Below are 17,951 nucleotides of genomic sequence, written 5' to 3' on the forward strand. Positions count from 1 at the left end.
ACCACCATCATCACCATCACCATCACCACCACCATCATCACCATCATCACCACCACCATCACCATCACCACCACCACCATCACCGTCACCACCATCATCACCATCACCACCATCACCATCACCCTCATCACCATCACCACCAACATCATCACCACCACATCATCACCATCACCACCACCACCACCATCTCCATCATAATCACTATCATCACCTGCATCACCACATCATCACCACCACCACCACCACCATCACCACCACCATCACATCATCACCATCACATCAGCACCACCACCACCACCACCATCACCATCACCATTATCACCACCACCATCACCACCACCACCACCATCATCACCATCATCACCATCATCACCATCACCACCATCACCACCATCACCATCACCACCAACATCATCACCATCACCATCACCACCATCACCACCACCACCATCACCATCACCACCACCACCACCATCATCACCATCATCACCATCACCACCATCACCACCACATCATCAACATCACCGTCACCACCATCACCACCATCACCACCACCATCACCATCACCACCATCACCACCATCACCACCATCATCACCATCACCATCACCACCACCATCACCACCAACATCATCATCGTCACCATCACCACCATCATCACCATTATCACCACCACATCATCACCATCACCATCACCACCACCACCACCACCACCATCACCATCACCACCATCACCACCACCACCATCACCACCACCACCACCATCACCACCATCACCACCATCATCACCATCACATCACCACCATCACCACCATCACCACCATCACCACCATCACCATCACATCACCACCATCACCACCATCACCACCACCACCACCACCATCACCATCACCACCATCACCACCAACATCATCACCACCGTCACCATCACCACCATCACCATTATCACCACCACCATCACCACCACCACCACCATTATCAGCACCACTATCATCATCACCATCATTATTCACCAGGGCTGCCAGGCGCCTATATTCATGCCCCATCACACGCCACCAGATGGGGCCTGGAGATGTTCCTAAGGAAGGGATCCAAAAATCCTCTGAGCCATTAGGTCACCCTTGCCCCTATTGCAAGGATAAGTTTAGGATCACATAACGTAAACTCCAAGGAATCGTTAGAGGATCCATCTTCAGACCATCTTGAAAGCAGGGGAGGAAGCAATGTGTCGCCCCCAGAGCCAAAGAGCCCTGCTGTGGCTCGCGAAGCACCAGCCCCGCCACTGTGTGCCTCACCCGCATTGGGAGGCTTGTCCCGGTCACTGAATGTGGGCGGTGGGGAACGCGTGGAGAGGGGGAGAGGGTGGTGGTCAGGGCAGCACCGAACTTTGAGTCTGCAACATGCTTGGCGGCAAAGACTGTGCGTTCATACTGTCACCGCGTCTTACCAGATCCTTACCCAGAACTTTTGCATATAAGATTTACAAATGAAAAACTCATAACTAGGGTGATCGTAGATGAAAATGCAGTTAGTGGGTGATTCCCCAATCCACGTAAAGACCCCAGACGCAGCGGCACCATGCATCCCTTCCTTCTGTTCCAGGGGCTCACGCTGAAGTCATTTTGGCCAAAAACATACTGAAAGCCTTCAAATTACCTTCTCTTTTGACCTAGAAATCCCACCCCTAGGAATTTATCCCAAAGAAATCATGGATCCTCAAAAAAATTAACTATAAGGTTGTTTATCAGAGTTGCTTATACAGAGTGAAAAATCGAGAACAAGCTAAGCCCTTATCGCCCTGAGTGGATGGGTTGGGTCAGTCATGGCACATCAAGCAGGGGGGTCCACACGGCCACCAGAGCCAGGGAAGGAGGAAGATGCGTCAGCAGCACCAACAACATTTGCCATACACTCAGTGGGGAAAAGCATGTTATCAAGTTCAGCACCATTCTTTTGTCTTGTTTTGTTTTGTTTTGTTTTGCGGTACGTGGGCCTCTCACTGTTGTGGCCTCTCCCGTTGCGGAGCACAGGCTCCGGACGCACAGGCTCAGCGGCCATGGCTCACGGGCCCAGCCGCTCCGCGGCATGTGGGATCTTCCCGGACCGGGGCACGAACCCGTGTCCCCTGCATCGGCAGGCGGACTCTCAACCACTGCGTCACCAGGGAAGCCCCATTCTTTTTTTTAATATTTATTTATTCATTTATTGGGATCTTAGTTGCGGCACGCGGGATCTTAATTGTCGTGTGCGGGATCTTTAGTTGCAGCATGTGGGATCTAGTTCCCTGACCAGGGATCAAACCCGGGGCCCCTGCACTGGCAGTGCGGAGTCTTAGCCACTGGGCCACCAGGGAAGTCCCAGCATCATTCTTGTAAAAAACCAAGAATTTTATAAATGCTTACCAAAAAACCCTGAAAGGATATACAACCCCCCTCCTCCATTTTGTTTAGAAAGATTGACTGACTTTTAAAAAAGTTCCTCGGGATTGACATATATACTAATATGTATAAAATGGATAACTAAGAACCTGCTGTATAAAAAAATAAATAAAATAAAATTCAAAAAAAAAGAATAAAGCTCCTTGATGGTGAAAGCAGTCATCCACCCTGCCCCATGGGCCCGTGAGACAACGGGGCAACCCCACAGCCAGCCAGCAATGGAGCAGGAGGCCGGTAAGGACTTCCAGTCCTGCTGCCTCGGGGCTGAGCTGCTGCACCGACAGGAGGCCTGGCAGGGTGGAAGGGCGCCCACAGCGGCCACCAACAAAGCTCTTCACTAGACCCTCCATTCATCTGGACTACCTGGTCTTGCACACGCTAAGGGCTGTCCTCCTGCAGGTGTGTACTCCACCCGGCCGTGTCAGCCCTGGTGAGGAGGTGAAGGAAGGGCCCGGGGTCAGCGTTCTGTCCTTAAACCTGTGTGACCTTGGGCAGGTCCCTGGCCACCCCCTCCAGCCTCCCTATCCTTGGCTGTAAAGCGGGGTCATCAGTCCCGCCTTGCTGAGGTGGCGGGAGATGAAAGATGATGCTGGTGCCGGGCACGATGTCTGCGTAAATGGTGGGTATGGTTGCCGGCGGAGTGAACGTGAGCATTCCTTCTCCATCAAGGTGAGAGAGGTGAGTCGGCGGGGAAGCCCGAGGAGCCTCATGTCACCCCCCCATCCCCGTCTATCCGCCCCCCCGCCCAGCCTGCTGGATCTTCCTTCGTGACTGCTGGCGGAGAGGAACCCGCTGTCACATCGCCTTTCTCTAATGTGTTTGGGGAGCCAGCCCCACTGGGTGCCACAGGCACGGCCTCTTACCTGCTTTATCACGTGCTTTACTTTGGTTTTTGTCTCCTCCACCAGAAGGTTCACCCCCAAGGCCCCAGGATTCAGCCAGTCCAAAATCTACCAGCAAAAGAGAAGCTTTCAGGAAAGCGTACACGTGTTTTCACTTCCCAAAGCGTGTGCCCACCTCCGGTGTCTTTTCCGGTCCTCCTAACTAATTTCCCTCGTGGGCTGGCCAACGAGGAAACGGCCCAGAATGCTTTGGAGGCCTGTGAAGGCAGAACCCGAGCCCATCTCTTTGAGGTCGATTCTGGAGCTCTGTCCACCACCCCACACCCCTTCTCCAGTCTGTGGTGAGGACCTGCAAGGCATCCAAGCACCAGCACCTCCCTGGGGCAGAGGGTTTCTTCACTCTCTCTAGCCCCCTAGGATCCCAGCTTCCAGCATCCACCTCCAAACTGGGCATCCAAATAAGAAAGTAACTGGTCCATAATTGGTGCCATCATAGTCACAGCCATGTGTGTGCCTGGCACGTGCCAAGCACTTTACAGCCACCCACGCAGTCGGCGCTGTTGCTATCTCCTTGTTTACACTGGAGGAAACTGAGGCACAGGGAGCAGGGTCCTTGCCTGAGGCTACAACACTAATAACTGAGAGGGCTCGGAGTCGACTGGAGCTCTGGAGTCTGACTCCAGAGCTGGCGCATCGAGCCAGACCTGCAGAGAGATGGCCGCCATGCCAGAACTCTGCGCAAGGAGGCTGAGGGATGGGTGAGCGTGGATGATGGGATGACAGTCATCAGAGGATGGGGGAAGGGGGCAGGATGCCGAGGAGGGCACATAGCGGGTGGAGCCCCGTGTCCAAGGATTCTCAGAGTTCAGAAGTTTCAGGATTCTGTAATCCAGCCTGTGTGGCAGCCTGAATCCCGCTCAGGGAATAGCAGGGGTGGTGTACCGAGCCGCTTACGCTGGTGAAGGAATGCACACTCAAGCATTCTTAGGGGGCAAGTTAAACAGTAAAATGCACCCCTGTCTTCGGATCAAGTCTTCCCCCCCCCCTTTAAAAGTAACTACTTTTAAAATTCTCTGGTCACCCAGAAGCTCACCGGCTTTACCACTGGCTGACACCCCACAGTCTCCCACACAGAGGGGATTCTCACAAAGTGAGAAAAATCTAAAAGACCGATTATCGTCAAATTGATGATTTTTTTTACAGAGACTAACAGTTAAAAAACTCGACATCTTATGCATTTAAACATTCGTTTGCAGCTTTCCTTTTGTTCTGTGAATTTTTCACGTCCTAAACATTTTCACAGACCCTGGAAAAGGCCCAAGTTCCCCCAGCGAGGGACTACTGATGGGGTGTTTTAGGAGTCTGGGGGCGTCTGATTATGAATCCTGAACGTTCGAGGGTGTCCTGTCTCTACGGGCCGAAGCACATGGACCCATGGGTGAAAAGGAGGAAGGTGTCGTCCATCCTCCCATATTCAGACTGGAGAGGCCCTAATTTCATCCACCATTTTAGAAAGCGGGAAACCCAGGCCCAGAGGGGCAAAGGGCACCCCGGAGGTCACGTCTGGAGGTACCGGAGATCACCCTATGAGCTAGAGGCAGATACTGGCCGCAACACGGGCCCCTTGCCTCCCTGGGGTCGGACCTGGCCCCTGGTCCCTCGTGACCGTTAAACCGGTAGGGGGCCGGGGGTGGCGGCAGATCCAGGTCCTGGGCTCGCCCCGTACCGTCGGCCCCTCGTCGCCCCCGCCTCCCCACCAGCGGACAACTCGGCACCTGGTACTTTTCCATTGTGTCTTGCGGGGAGACTCCCGGCCTCCCTGTCCCACCACTGGGCGCTGGGGCGCACCGCTAGCCCCAGCCGAGTCGGACCCTAAACTGAGCATGCTCAGTCTGGACCGCGTCCGGTGAGCGCCCATCCCCCACCCTGGGGGCGCCCTTCAGCCCCGGGTGCTGGCCTGATCCGGGGACCCTCCCTGCCCGCACAGTGTCACAGTGTCCGCTGGGGCACCCGCGCGTCTCCAGCAGGCCGGCCCTCAGGGAGGAGCGGGCGGAGCCTCGAGCGGGGAGGGCGGGGCCTCAAGTGCGGTGGGCGGGGCCTGAGCGCGGCGGGCGGCGCGCGGCCCCTTTAAGGCGCGGCCGGGGCGGGCCCCGCGGCGCGGCCCCTTTAAGGCTTGGCCTACGTGGCAGCCGCTGGAGCCGCGGACGAGGAGCGAGGCCGGCCGCCGGCACTTCCTGTGGAGGCCGCAGCGGGCGCGGGCGCGGGCGCCGACGGGCCGAGCGCCGAGGGAGCGAGCGAGCGAGCTAGCCGAGCCTCCCGCCGCCGCCATGGGCCAGAACGACCTGATGGGCACGGCCGAGGACTTCGCAGACCAGGTGCGGCCTGCGGGCTCGGCCGGCCCCTCCCCCGGGCCTCCCGCCCGGAGCCTCCTCCCCCGGCCCCCCTCGGCCCCCTCTCCTGGATTCCCCCCGGGCCCCCCGCCCGGCCCGCCTGCACCCCCCGGGCCCGGCCCCGAGACCCCGGCCGCCCCCAGAGCCGGCCCCCGGCCCGCAGGGCCGCCCCGAGGCCTGGGCTGTGCCCTCACTCCCGATCCCACCGGAGGGATCGCGCTCCCTCCCCCAACCAGGGCCCTCCCTCCTGGGCTCGCCGCCCGTCCCGGCCGGGGGCACCCCCAAACCCGCCCCAAACCCGGTCTCCGGGCCCAGCCTGCCCTTGCGCCGCCCCCCCACCCGGGCTCTGGGTGTGTTCCCGGGCCCCTGCTTCGGCGCCCAGCTCGGTGGGCCCGTCCTCCCCAGCCCGGCCCGGGCCATCCTAGAAGCCGGGGGGTGTCAGCGGCTGCCTCCCCGGCTCCGGAGAAGGGGCCCGAGGCCCCGGGGTGCGTGGGGCGCGTCCTCTGCATTCTACACTGTTGGGTGGTCCCTGCACGCTTTTCCTTTTACTGGGCGCTCTTCGGGGGCGGGCTGGGGAGCTGATCCTGAACGGGGGTTGGTCAGGCTGGAGGCCTGGGGTCCTCCCAGAGGAAAGGGGGCGCCCTGGTATGCGCCTCGCTGCAGAAAGCCACAGTACTTGTTTTCTCTTTCCCAGATGTGTTGGGTTCCTGGGGTCCCTTTGACCCTTCCCTGCGTTTTCCTTCCCTGTTTGGACTCTGCCCTGAGACTGAAATGAATGGGTATCTATCTGTCTGTACACAAACCTGGGAGGAGGGGAAGCCTATCTTCCTGTTTTCCCCTTCCAAGGGTGTACAGGTGGCCTTCCGAGCTACAGGGAAGCCCTTGAAACAGGCCCTTGAGTCACCATTAAAGGTGTTCAAAAACTAGATGGACAGAACCAGATGCTGGAAAGGGGAAAGGACACAGCTTCCACCCTCTCTCTCTACCAAGCTTGGTCCAAAGAACATGGTGGTGATTATTCAGTCGTGTACCTTTTACCTCTAAAAGTATCCCGTTATGTCTACGGACGAACAGCCCCATCTCTGCCAGAAGATCCATGTCTGGCCCAACTGTCATTCTCTCTTTGGTTCACTTACTGTGTGTGTGGCTTTGCCGGAGTTCACAGCAGTGAGGTTACATTTTTTATTTTTATGGAGGTGGTATTAATTCATCATACTCTGAGGCTGGGCTTCTTGGAGGGTGTGTGTGCGTGTGTGTGTGCGTGTGCGTGTGCGCGTGCACTTTCTGATCAGTTATTGGTGAACAACAGGGTGTGTGTGTGTGTGTGTGTGCGTGTGTGTGTGCGTGCGTGCGCGCGTGCACTTTCTGATCAGTTATTGGTGAACAAGATTTCCTGTTGTTTCCCTTGAGGGGTGATACCTCTCTTGCGTGGTCTCCCAGTGAGGTTCTCCTAAGCGCTACTTTCCTGTGAGCTGATACTTTAAAAACCACTTTGGGGATAAAACGTAGCAACTTGAAGAAACAGTTTTTCCTAAGGTCATGATTTTGTGTGTACAGACACAATCCAAAAATCGTATCCCTCTCAAAAACAATTCATATCGAAAGCTCTCAGAAACCAAGTAGGCTTGCTTACTTTGTCGCTTTTCATTGCCATAGCCGTAGTGACCCAATTTTGTTCCCCCAAGTAGCAACTACCTAAGGAGACGGCTCCTTTTAGCCAAGGGAGTCATCAGAGCCTTGTACACTCACTCTGCAGCCCGGAAAAACCCTGGTTTTGCAAGTGAATTTCATAACCGAATCTAGATAAAATGTCTCCAGTCAAGTTGCTGCCAACTATCAAATGATAAACCCTCCTACTGCCAAAACAAAAACAAAAACAAAAAAACCCCACCAGACTCTTTTTACGTAATCCTTTCTTCTCTTTCTCCATTTTGTTTGCCTTCAATGAGAGAAGCAGAATCTTGGAACCAGAAAGGCCCTTGAGGGGCACACAGGGTTGGCCTGCACCAGTTTACTATGGGAAGGGAGGCCGGGCCTGCAGAGGCTCCTGGACTGGCCTGGGGCCATGGCCCTGGGAGAAGCCCAGTCTCCGACCTCGAGGCTAGTACCACACACAACGTGCTTCTGAAGCCTAGTGTTCCTCTCCTGGTACAAATGAAGGGAACCGCACAAAGCACTAGCGTCGTAAGAGGGCACGCGCTGCCTTAAAAAACGGAGAAACAGCGTGGACCGAGGCCGCGTCTGTCGGGCAGTGCAGGCCCCTGCTGTCAGTTTTTCAGCAGCAGAGCCCACCTTGATGGTGACAGCTGTCAGCGGACCCCTCTGTGGGTGACTCAGGAGGGCGGGGCCCAGCGGGCTGTCACAGCCAGAGTCAGGAGCCTCTTCTGGCGGCAGGCTTGGTGCGAGAGGAGGATGTGGACAGATAGTGGGGTGCACAGCCAAGGCAGTGGCTTCCTGTGGACAGAATCTGGGGCGGCGCTTTTGTTTTTAACATTTACCCACATAGTACTAAAACAATAAAGGTGCTGTGAGTCCGGCTTTTAAGATGAAAATGATCTAATTTGAAGGGACTGGGGAAATGTCATCAAAGTCACTGATCATATAATATGACATATCTGTCTTTTCTAACCTTGTCTTCAGAAAACAAAAGCAAAAATGAAGTGACAGGATTTGGCCAGAAAGTCTGGGCTGCCGCGAACAGGACCTCAGAAGGGCCATGTGTTCTCTGAGAGTTATGACAGTAATCCTGAACCTTCGATACGCCCGCACTGGGCCAGATCCTCCGTATATACGACTTCTGCCGCCCCTGGATCCCGGAGCTTGGCCATAGCGTTTCCACCTTTAGATGCGGAGAGGGAGGTCTGTGTGGTCTCGCGCAGCACGTGGTGGGTCAATATGTTGAGTCCACGTGTGGCTTGGCCGTCCTGCGACCTTGCCTTCAGGTCTGCAGAGGCGCGAGCGCAGGGTGAGTGGTCTGGTTACTTCCCGCTGGCAGGCTCTGCCCGAGCTGCCTCTTTGGCATCAGGCTCCTTGCCCTGCGTGGCCAGGGACAGTGTCCTCCTGCTGGAGAAAGTACTGAGAGTGCTCTGTGCGGGAGCTGGGCATTCGGAAGCCATCTGAGACTGGTCTGAAGGAGCCAGAGACTAATGAACTCGGCAGTCCAAAATTATGCACGTGCCCTGCAGCTGGAGCTCGCTGCCAGTCTGCAGACTGTAACTTGCAAGCACGTTTGCACCAGTAAATAGGAGTATTAGCACTTAATGGGTTCTGCCTGGTGGTTCGTCACCAAGGTGACATAAGCTGCATGAGGCCTTGCTCTCCAGCATGGCCTTTGGTATTTTTTTTTAATAAATTTATTTATTTACTTATTTTCGGCTGCATTGGGTCTTCGTTGCTGCGCGCAGGCTTTCTCTAGTTGCAGCGAGCAGGGAGGGGCTACTCTGTTGCGGTGCGCAGGCTTCTAATTGCAGTGGCTTCTCCTGTTGCGGAGCACGGGCTGTAGGCGCCCGGGCTTCAGTAGTTGTGGCACACGGGCTCAGTAGTTGTGGCTCGCGGGCTCTAGAGCGCAGGCTCAGTAGTTGTGGCGCACGGGCTTGGTTGTTACGCGGCATGGGGGATCCTCCTGGGCCAGGGATCGAACCTGTGTCCGCTGCGTTGGCAGGCAGATTTTTAACCATTGTGCCACCAGGGAGGTCCCTGGCCTTTGGTGTTTTTACCTGTCCTCTGGCAGGACAGAGCCAGTCCTGGAAGCTGTCACCCCCAGGAGCTCCCCTTGGCCTCTGGTCAATCGCCGGAGAGCTAGGATGGCCTCGGCAGGACACTGAGCCGGGCATACACAGCCCCCAGGCCTCAGGGCTCTGGATTAACAGTGCGTGGATGACCGTCAGCATGGTGGGGTTCTGGTGACAGTGGGGGGTGGCTGCTGAGTGGTTTCCTCTTGTTCCTTTGCTCTGTCACCCCCTCCCCAGCAAGGGCTTCCTGCCTTATGCCGAAAAGGCGTGGGGAGCGGGCAGAGGGGAGCCGGCTGACTCACTCTCCCTGCTCACCGGCCTTAGACAGGAGGTTCAGAAAAGCCGCCCCGCCTCTTCTGGCAGTGGGGCGGAGGCGTGCGGGCGGGGGCTGTGGCTGGTGAGGCCTGCTCCCGGAAGGTCAGGTGCAGCCTGGAGCTGCCTTCCTATTGGTAGGCGCTTTGTCCCACGTGGGTTTTTAGTAAAGAAAGCCAGGCCATCTCTCCAGCTCAGGGCCGGCTGACATCTCTTCCTGGACCTCGAGGTGCTGCGTGACCCTACAGAGCAGTGCTCAGGGAGACTTACTGGGGGTTCGGGGGTCTCGGTGGACGCACATGTGTGAGGCACTGAGCTCCAGTACCAGCCCTGACTCAGCCTGATGTGCGGGAAGTCACCTGGCCGCTGGTTCTAATCTGGGACGTGCAGGCTTGAGCTGGCCCTTGAGAAGGGCAGCCCCGGTCCTTGGTGATCAAGGAAGTCTGACTGCCCCTTTTCTCCGCCTCTAAGTTCTCGTGAAATAAGAATCGCAGACTGCTTTCCTCAGGTCCCTTTTGTCCTGAACGCTAAGACAAAGTAGGTTTTCCCGTGCTCTGTGGGACATGATCGCCGTATTCCCAGGGTTATGTCCCAGGTCAGGTGTAGCTACCCCAGTGGAGAGAATGGCTGACCGCCCCGCGGGTGCGCGGGCAGCAGGCAGCCCCCGGCCTTCGGGCCCTTTGTGTGAGCGGGAGGCCGGCTTAGCACGCGCACCGGCCAGGTGGCTTCTGGGTGCCTGCTTCGGGGGCTCTTCTGCTGTGCCGAGGGGACACCGTCTAAAGCAGCGTGACGTGGGTTCAGGGGCCACACGTTGAGACCAAGATGTGTGTAGGCAATAAGATTAAAATTGGGTCTGGTCTTATGTTATATCACACCTAGTTTTTTTCTTTCCTGTTCAGTGCAAACAGGTGCCCATTAGCGCGTGGCTGGTTAAGAGAGGCTCCGGATCGGCCTGACTTATAAAATCGTCAGCCCTAAACCTAGGTCACGTATGACTTTGAAAATCAGATTCGTGCTTAGTTCAGAGCACAGATGCCTGAACTTTTGCTGTGCTTTTCCAAAGCAGAGAGACGTGTGTCTCCTTGGCGTGTCTGCATGCAGAGGGAGGAGTGAGTTACGTGTCCGAAGGGAACCTTCTCTGAGCCGCTCTTTAATCCTCTTGACCCAGACACTCAAATTAAGATGCGTCACGGAGGCTTTAAACACTGCCTCTGTCTCGTCCTGTGGGCTGCGGCGCGGTGGGCGCGCTCCCCCGCCCGGGAGTCCGAGTGTGCACAGCCGTCCGGCGGGGCCCTGCCGGCCTCGCCGTGGCTTCTCCCCGGTTTCCACATCGAGCTGAGGCCAGTGTCGTCCCCCGGGCTTCTGGGCGGGGCCTCGACACGAGGGCCAGGGCGTCAGAGCTGAGGGGGTGCTCTTTGTGTCTCGACGGGCTGGGTGACTACACCGCTGCTGGGCATTTCGAAATCATTCGGGCCATGAGGCAGAAACGGGAGGGCATGTGGCATCAGCTGTCCCCGCAGCCCCCGATCTGACGTGTTTCTTCTCTGCGTGGACTCCAGAATTCATATAGGAGTATTTGGGACCTCTTTTTTTTTTTTTAAACAGGGTCCTTTCCCTTTCCTTTTCTCCTCTGCTCATTAAAGTTGGAAAGAATCTTCGCCACCATGGACACAGCTGTCCTCACTTCTAGAAGGACGGTAGAGACCACTCCCCCTCCCCCCAAAGTAACTCAGTCCGTCTCCAGTCCACAGTGTGCTGGCTGGTGGGTGTCAGAGCCAGGATGAGAACCCTGAGCTCCGGTCTCCGCCGTGCTTCTGTGCCCGTACCTGCGTGCGTGCCTGTCTGCGCGTCTGTCTCCCTCACTGTGACTCCAGCACCGCTTCCGTGGGGGTCAGGGGCTGAGCAGACGCGTCACCTCGGGGCTCAAGCTCCAGGACTGGAGGAGAGTGGCCACCTGGCTTGTCAGCTCTCTCTCCTCCGCTCCCAGGCCGGCCAGGCCAGGCTGCTGTGGCCCAGGTCCCCGGAGGAGGGGAGGCTTCTCTGTGCAGACCGAGCCAGAGCTGACGAACTACAGGCTGGTCTAAGCAGCCCGAGGCTCGTTAACCCTGTTGGACAGCTTTAGTGCTTCCTAGGACTTGTGAGCCGCTCTTCAGAACACCAGAAACGAAGGAGCGCTCCCGTATACACCTCTGTTTGTTGCACCGCCAGGTTCAGTCGGCTAAGGGGCTGTGACGCTCAGCTGGCCCTCTGAGGAGTCAGACTCACCGCTGCCCTTTAGACTCTGCTCCTGACATGTCACTCGTGTGGGTGGGTCTCCGATCTTTCTCCCGAGTTCCTGCTGTGTTAGCGTGTGTCACAGGGTTTCTTTCCCTTTGTACCTCAGCTTCGAACGCCTGGTAAGACAAAGGGCGTGCAGTTCACCGAATGACATTTGTACCTCAGTCTCGCCTTGCCTCTCTGTGTCCTAATCACCCATCTTAAGTGGCGCGGCTCGCAGCGGGCAGGCGGCTGTGTCTGGAGGTGTCGGGCTGTCGCGGTCGGAGCGGGGCCGCTCACGGCAGCTGGTGGGCAGAGAGGCCGGGGAGGCTGCTCGCAGCCCTCGGCGCAGGACGCCCCACGACAGAGAGCGAGCTGGGCGGAGACACCCTCGACGGGTCGCCTCCGAGGGCTGGTCCAGTCTGTCGCTGGGCGGGTCTGCCTTGCCCACGCCCTGTGTCCTGCGGCAGTCCCACGCGTGACGACTGTAGTTGCCACACACACATCAGCTGAGATGGCGGAGGAGGTCGGGTCGGGCCCGGGGCATCGCCTTCGGGCTCCTTCGTCTCCAGGACGGAGGCCTGGGCGGTGCCAGGAGCGGGCGCCGGGCCCCTGACCCTCGGCTTTCCGCGGCCCCGCAGTTCCTGCGAGTCACCAAGCAGTACCTGCCGCACGTGGCACGCCTCTGCCTCATCAGCACCTTCCTGGAGGACGGCATCCGCATGTGGTTCCAGTGGAGCGAGCAGCGGGACTACATCGACACCACCTGGAGCTGCGGCTACCTGCTGGCCTCCTCCTTCGTGTTCCTCAACCTGCTCGGACAGCTGAGTGAGTGGCGCCGGCGCTCGGGGGCCTGTGTGTCTGCAGCTCCTCACGCCAGGCCAGCAGCCCGGGCCCGGCAGTTGGGCCTGCCGGCGCGCGGGTGCGTGCTCTGTGTTGGGTCCTGGCTGCGTTGCTTTGAGGCCCTGTGATCAGTGCCCAGAGCGGGAGGTGCTGGAGATGGGGGCACCTGGGTGGGCCAGCGAGGAGCTGAGGCACCCCAGACCCAGGGTGTCTGGAAAGGATCAACAGGTAAACAGAGAAGGGGGCGCATCAGACACCCGTGCAGCTGCGTCGGCCTCGGGTCTGCCTTCCGCCCCTGCTGGCCGTCTTGCGGCGGCAGCGCTCCCTCTCGCACGTTAGGGGGCAAGGACGGGACTTGCACTTGCCAGCCTGTCCCGAAGCCCCACAGTTGAGCTTCTTTCTGATGGACAGTGACTGACTGTAAGCAAGGGACCCACTTTCCGGACCAGTGTTTTTGATGAGTAAAGACCAGTGGATGCGTGTGTGTGGCCCGTGCCTACCACGACCCTCCCAGAAGATGCTTTTTGCTTGGGGGTGGGCGGTTGGGCTGCCGCTGCGCGGAGGGCCAGGTGAGTGGCCGCGGTCCCCTGAGCCTCGCCCTTCTCCTCTGCAGCCGGCTGCATCCTGGTGCTGAGCAGGAACTTCGTGCAGTACGCCTGCTTCGGGCTCTTCGGCATCATCGCGCTGCAGGTAAACGGCACGCGGCTGGGGTCTCACTCTCGCTCTGGTTAGAGCAGAGCTGCTGGCGAAAGGCATTTGTGAGGACTCAGGCTCAGTCCCCTCTCGGCCCTCTGTGTGTCTGCCTGGAACTCCTTTTCTTTTCTGAGAAATTGCTGGATTTTCCTCCACGCCAGCCGTGGAAACTCAGGAGAGCCAGACAGCCGAGCGCCCTGGGAAGGGGCCGAACTCCGGGCATCCTCCTTTTGCCACTTTCCTGAGTTCCCTGTGACAAGGGGACAAGTCACGGGGTCGGCTGCAGCCAGGGCACTGTGTTGTTAGCGTCTTACTTCATAAAGAAGAGCACCTAGCTACTCACGTGAGATGTGTCACACACATCGACTGCAGACTGGCGTCTCAGAGCCGCTGCGTTCTCCAGAACGTCCTGGGCCCCGCCCTGAGGAGGCAAGGGCTTGCTGGATCCGGGGCCACCGCTGCCCTGAGACGCTGAGCTTGGGGCCGTCGGGGTCCTGAGAGGGTTCTTTGCGTCTTGTATTTAGATTGTCACCTACGCTGGAAGAACTGCCTGGCGCTGTTCATTCTGTAGAAATACAGATCTGTCTGAAAATGCTGAGACTCAAGTTTCTCTCTCTTCTCTCTTCTCCTTAGACGATTGCCTACAGCATTTTATGGGACTTGAAGTTTCTCATGAGGTAGGTGCCTTCTGGCTGGCGACTTCGTGCACTTTCCTCGTGTTTCTAAACTCAGTAACTGTTGGTTGAAGTAAGTTTCTTTGGGTCCAAACCATGCTTCTTAGAATCTGTAGCGGACGTTGGTGAAGCCTTTTCCTTCCCCACCCACAGCCCCCAGGACAGAGGTGAGAATGAGGTCATCCCTCCCGACCCCGTATCTCATGAGGGCGACGAGGGCCCAAGTGAAGTACTGGCTCCCAGGGACCCAGCTGGTCAGCAGGAGAGCCCAGGCCAGGCCATCCCGAGGGTGGCGCGGAGGCATCCGTGTCTCCGGTCGCGTGGGGCTTCCCTGTCCGTGGGTGTCACCGGAGTCCCTGCTCCTGCCGGGGTCTCCCGATGTGGTCCGCCGGGCGCTCACAGAGCCTGATGAGCCTGAGCGACTAGCGTGGCGTGTCCGTTCCTCAGGAACCTGGCCCTGGGAGGAGGCTTGTTGCTTCTCCTGGCGGAGTCCCGTTCCGAAGGGAAGAGCATGTTCGCGGGCGTCCCCACCGTGCGCGAGAGCTCCCCCAGACAGTACATGCAGCTCGGAGGCCGCGTCTTGCTGGTCCTGATGTTCATGACCCTCCTGCACTTCGACGCCAGCTTCTTCTCGGTAAGTGTTCCTGTCGGGTCCCTGTCCTTCTAGAAGGGGTGCTGCCCCCTCTTCCCAGCTGTGCACTAAGCATAGCTGAGGGGCCATCGGGATGATCCTGTTAAAGGAAACAGCGCTGCCAAGCTCTTACGCACCAAGAAGGTGCCTTTCCAACAGATTCGGTCCCGCATCTCCCTGACCTCGCTGAAGGGTCCGTCCAGGCTGCTGGCGAAGGTTCCTGGCACAGGCTCCTGTTTCTCTTTCCTTCCTCACACTCCTGCCTTTATCGTGTCCTTTTTGTTGGGGCTGCAGAGTCGAAGGCTTTGTCCTTGTCCCCCAGTAGCTTACAGAGCTGGGGGGCCCCGGCTGGGCGGGGTCCCCAGGAGGGGCTCCTGGTGCTGGGGAGGGGGGGAGCGTTTGGCTCTAAGCAGCGCCGGGGACTGTGGTTGTGACTGACGGGTCCACCGGGCTCAGACTGGGGCAGGTCCCGGTAAATCCCAGCCTGTTCTTTGGAGACCTGCCATTCCCCAAACCTTTCTCAATTTTCAAAGCGTTGCTTTCGCTGCTGCCCCCATCGCAGGAGACATGATTTTCTTCCCTGCTTGTGATGCCGGCTCTCGGCACGCCCTGAGTCACTCCACCCTGGCCCACGGGCAGCTGGAACCTGCCTGTGTATTTCCATTGCTTACCTTCCAACCCGTGCAGATTCTCCAGAACATCGTGGGCACGGCTCTGATGATTTTGGTGGCCATCGGCTTTAAAACCAAGCTGGCCGCTTTGACTCTCGTCGTGTGGCTGTTTGCCATCAACGTGTATTTCAACGCTTTCTGGACCATTCCCGTCTACAAGCCCATGCACGACTTCCTCAAGTACGACTTCTTCCAGACCATGTCGGTGATCGGAGGCTTGCTCCTGGTGGTGGCCCTGGGCCCCGGGGGCGTGTCCATGGACGAGAAGAAGAAAGAGTGGTAACAGACCCCTCCCCGCCTGGCTGGGACCCGTGGCCGTCGAGGACTGGTTCAGGGTGGATTCGCCATAACTGCCAGCATTTCTGTATCCTCTCCCCTCCCCTCCCTTGGTAAAGGCACAGATGTTTTGAGAACTTTATTTGCGGACACCTGATAATTGATGGCTAAATCTGCTCTGGACCCCACCACCTGGTGTCTGACCGTGCGGAGCCGGCCGGCCCGTGGTCAGCACCTCCCTCCCCAAGGCCGGCCGCGGCTCCGTGGAGTGAGCAGCTTGCTTGGCTGTGGCCTCTCGGTCCTGGTTTTCTTTCGGTTCTTTTTTGGGGTGGGGGACCTTCAAGCTGTACTGTGAGCAGATACATTTGTGTATCATTCAAAGCAGTCTCCCTCTTTATTTTTTTTTAAAGTTTACGTTTTTAGCTAAAACTACTCGATGATTTGGGGTGGCCCCACCCAGCATCAACACACTGGTTCCGACTCGCACCAGTGCCTTCCCCGTCGTTTCTGCCCTGCGTTGTGATGCTTTATAGGGACAGCGAGAGCATGTAGAGAACCCCAGACCCAAAGCGTAAGGCAGCGCTGGAGGGGCAGCGAAGGTGCGGTGAGAGGCGTTCACCAGGGCCTCGACTCGGATCGGTGCCGTTTTTATGGGGCGACGCCCTGGGAGCGGTAGTGGCTCAAGGTGCGGACGGTGGCCCACGGGGAGGCTGCCCGGAGCCCGCAGGAACCCGCCCCCCGGGCCCGGCAGCACGCGGGCCTCAGCCGCATGCGTGGCCAGCTCGGTGGGGGCCAGCTGCCACCGCGGGGCCGGGCCAGAGCGGGGTGCTCAGACCGGTTACCTCACACTGAGCTGCCCCAGGGCCACAGCCAGAGCCAGGCCGGCGCTGCCTGCTGTCTCCCCCCTCCCGGGGCTCCCCAGGCCATGCGGCCACCACTCCCCACCTTCACGAGGCTGCGGCTTGCTCAGACTGTCCATTTGCTATGCTGAATGCAGCCCAAAGTACTTTTTACGATTTGTGATGCCTTACCGATTGGATCTCGAGCCTGTATTTCAAGTTTCCTAACATTGCCTTATACTGTTTCTCTTCCTGGGGCTGTGAGTGCTTCTTGCTGTTCTCCACTCGTCCGCCTCCTAGCGATGCCTCTGTGCCTCCCACGGGGAGTCAGGGTCAGACCGACATGGTGAGGCTGGCGAACTCCCCTCCTTGGAGGCCTCTCGCAAGCCTTGCCTTGGGGCCGATCTCACCTTCTCCGGTTCGCTCAGCTAGGGGTGCCAGCCTGAGGGCCTCCCCAGGGCTGCTGGGGCCAGTCCTGAACCCAGATCCACGTCTACCTTCCAGGCCAGAGCCAGGGTGAGGTGGGGAGCAACCCGCCCCGCCCCAGCGAAGCCCCTGGTCAGCTTCCCAGGGCAGGGGGGAGGCCGGCTCTTACCCACCAGTGCGCTTAGCGCCTTTCCAGCACCCTCCTGTGTCCCCGCCACTGCAGAGGCTCAACCCAAGACGCTCCCAATCCCTCCCCCGGTGGCCCTACTCCCCGAGTATTTATAAGTTCAGAGGCTTTTCTACTTCAGTCACTGGGATGCTCCCACACCAAGGGGGTGTTCTGACTCAGTGCGCAACCTGGGCAGGGTGGCGTCTTGATCTACACCCCCCTCCCCGTTACCCCAGCATGATGGCCCTGATGAACGGCGCTCTCGGCCAGGTCGCAGTTGCTCCGTGACACTGTTTTTGGCAGGGTACGGGTCTTCTTCGGCTCCCTCCTAGGAAGACCTTTCTGGTTTGTAAAAACTGAGATTGACCCTGGTGGCCAGGTGGCGTCGTGGCCACCAGTCCCGCCTCCCCTGGCCCTGCGTGGGCTAGTGCTCCGGCCGGGGGTCGATGCCTACTCGGGGAGAAGAGAAAAACAGGATCTACCAACTGGTTCTGGAGCAACCATTTCTGAAAAATTTTTTTGCTTTATGGGGGAGATAGATAGTTATGAATCTCATTTTATGCTGTATTTTATATCTTAGTTGTGTTTGAAAACATTTTGATTTTTGGAGACACGTCAAAATAAATAGTGGCATTTGTTGTATGCAGTGTGATCCTCTGGTGTCGTCCAGCCAGGTGGGGACTGGCCAGGGCTCTCCTCGGTGCCCCCTCCGGGGTCCCTGCTGCTTCCTGGGGGTGGGGGTGAGACCCTGACATCCGCGG

The 17,951-nt window shown here is 58.1% G+C and overlaps 2 protein-coding genes across 2 annotated transcripts in view; one reads left to right on the top strand and one right to left on the bottom strand.

Annotated features, from left to right (window-relative positions):
* Window positions 1-5,269, bottom strand: part of STKLD1 (serine/threonine kinase like domain containing 1) — a 19,801-nt gene extending 14,532 nt beyond the window's left edge. Inside the window, exons 1-2 of the mRNA XM_079926586.1 lie at window positions 5,055-5,269; window positions 3,301-3,387 (exon numbers count right to left, since the gene is read on the bottom strand). Coding sequence (XP_079782712.1) covers window positions 3,301-3,387; window positions 5,055-5,069 — 102 coding nt within the window. The 5' untranslated portion in view covers window positions 5,070-5,269. The remainder of the gene's footprint in view (window positions 1-3,300; window positions 3,388-5,054) is intronic.
* Window positions 5,270-5,463: 194 nt separating this feature from the next.
* On the top strand, window positions 5,464-17,951 carry SURF4 (surfeit 4). The gene is made up of 6 exons (XM_079925589.1): window positions 5,464-5,654; window positions 12,610-12,796; window positions 13,425-13,501; window positions 14,138-14,181; window positions 14,626-14,812; window positions 15,497-17,951. Exons 1-6 carry the CDS (start codon window positions 5,607-5,609, stop codon window positions 15,761-15,763), a joined length of 810 nt encoding a protein of 269 aa, XP_079781715.1. The 5' UTR covers window positions 5,464-5,606; the 3' UTR covers window positions 15,764-17,951.

This window comes from Stenella coeruleoalba, assembly GCF_951394435.1.
Source record: "Stenella coeruleoalba genome assembly, chromosome: 7".
NCBI lineage: Eukaryota > Metazoa > Chordata > Mammalia > Artiodactyla > Delphinidae > Stenella > Stenella coeruleoalba.

Coding starts and splice junctions, on each gene's coding strand:
- SURF4 (XM_079925589.1), top strand. CDS start 5,607: ATGGGCCAGAACGACCTGATGGGCACGGCCGAGGACTTCGCAGACCAG. Junction 13,502..14,137: donor TCGGCATCATCGCGCTGCAG/GTAAACGGCACG, acceptor TCTTCTCCTTAG/ACGATTGCCTACAGCATTTT. Junction 14,813..15,496: donor TCGACGCCAGCTTCTTCTCG/GTAAGTGTTCCT, acceptor CAACCCGTGCAG/ATTCTCCAGAACATCGTGGG.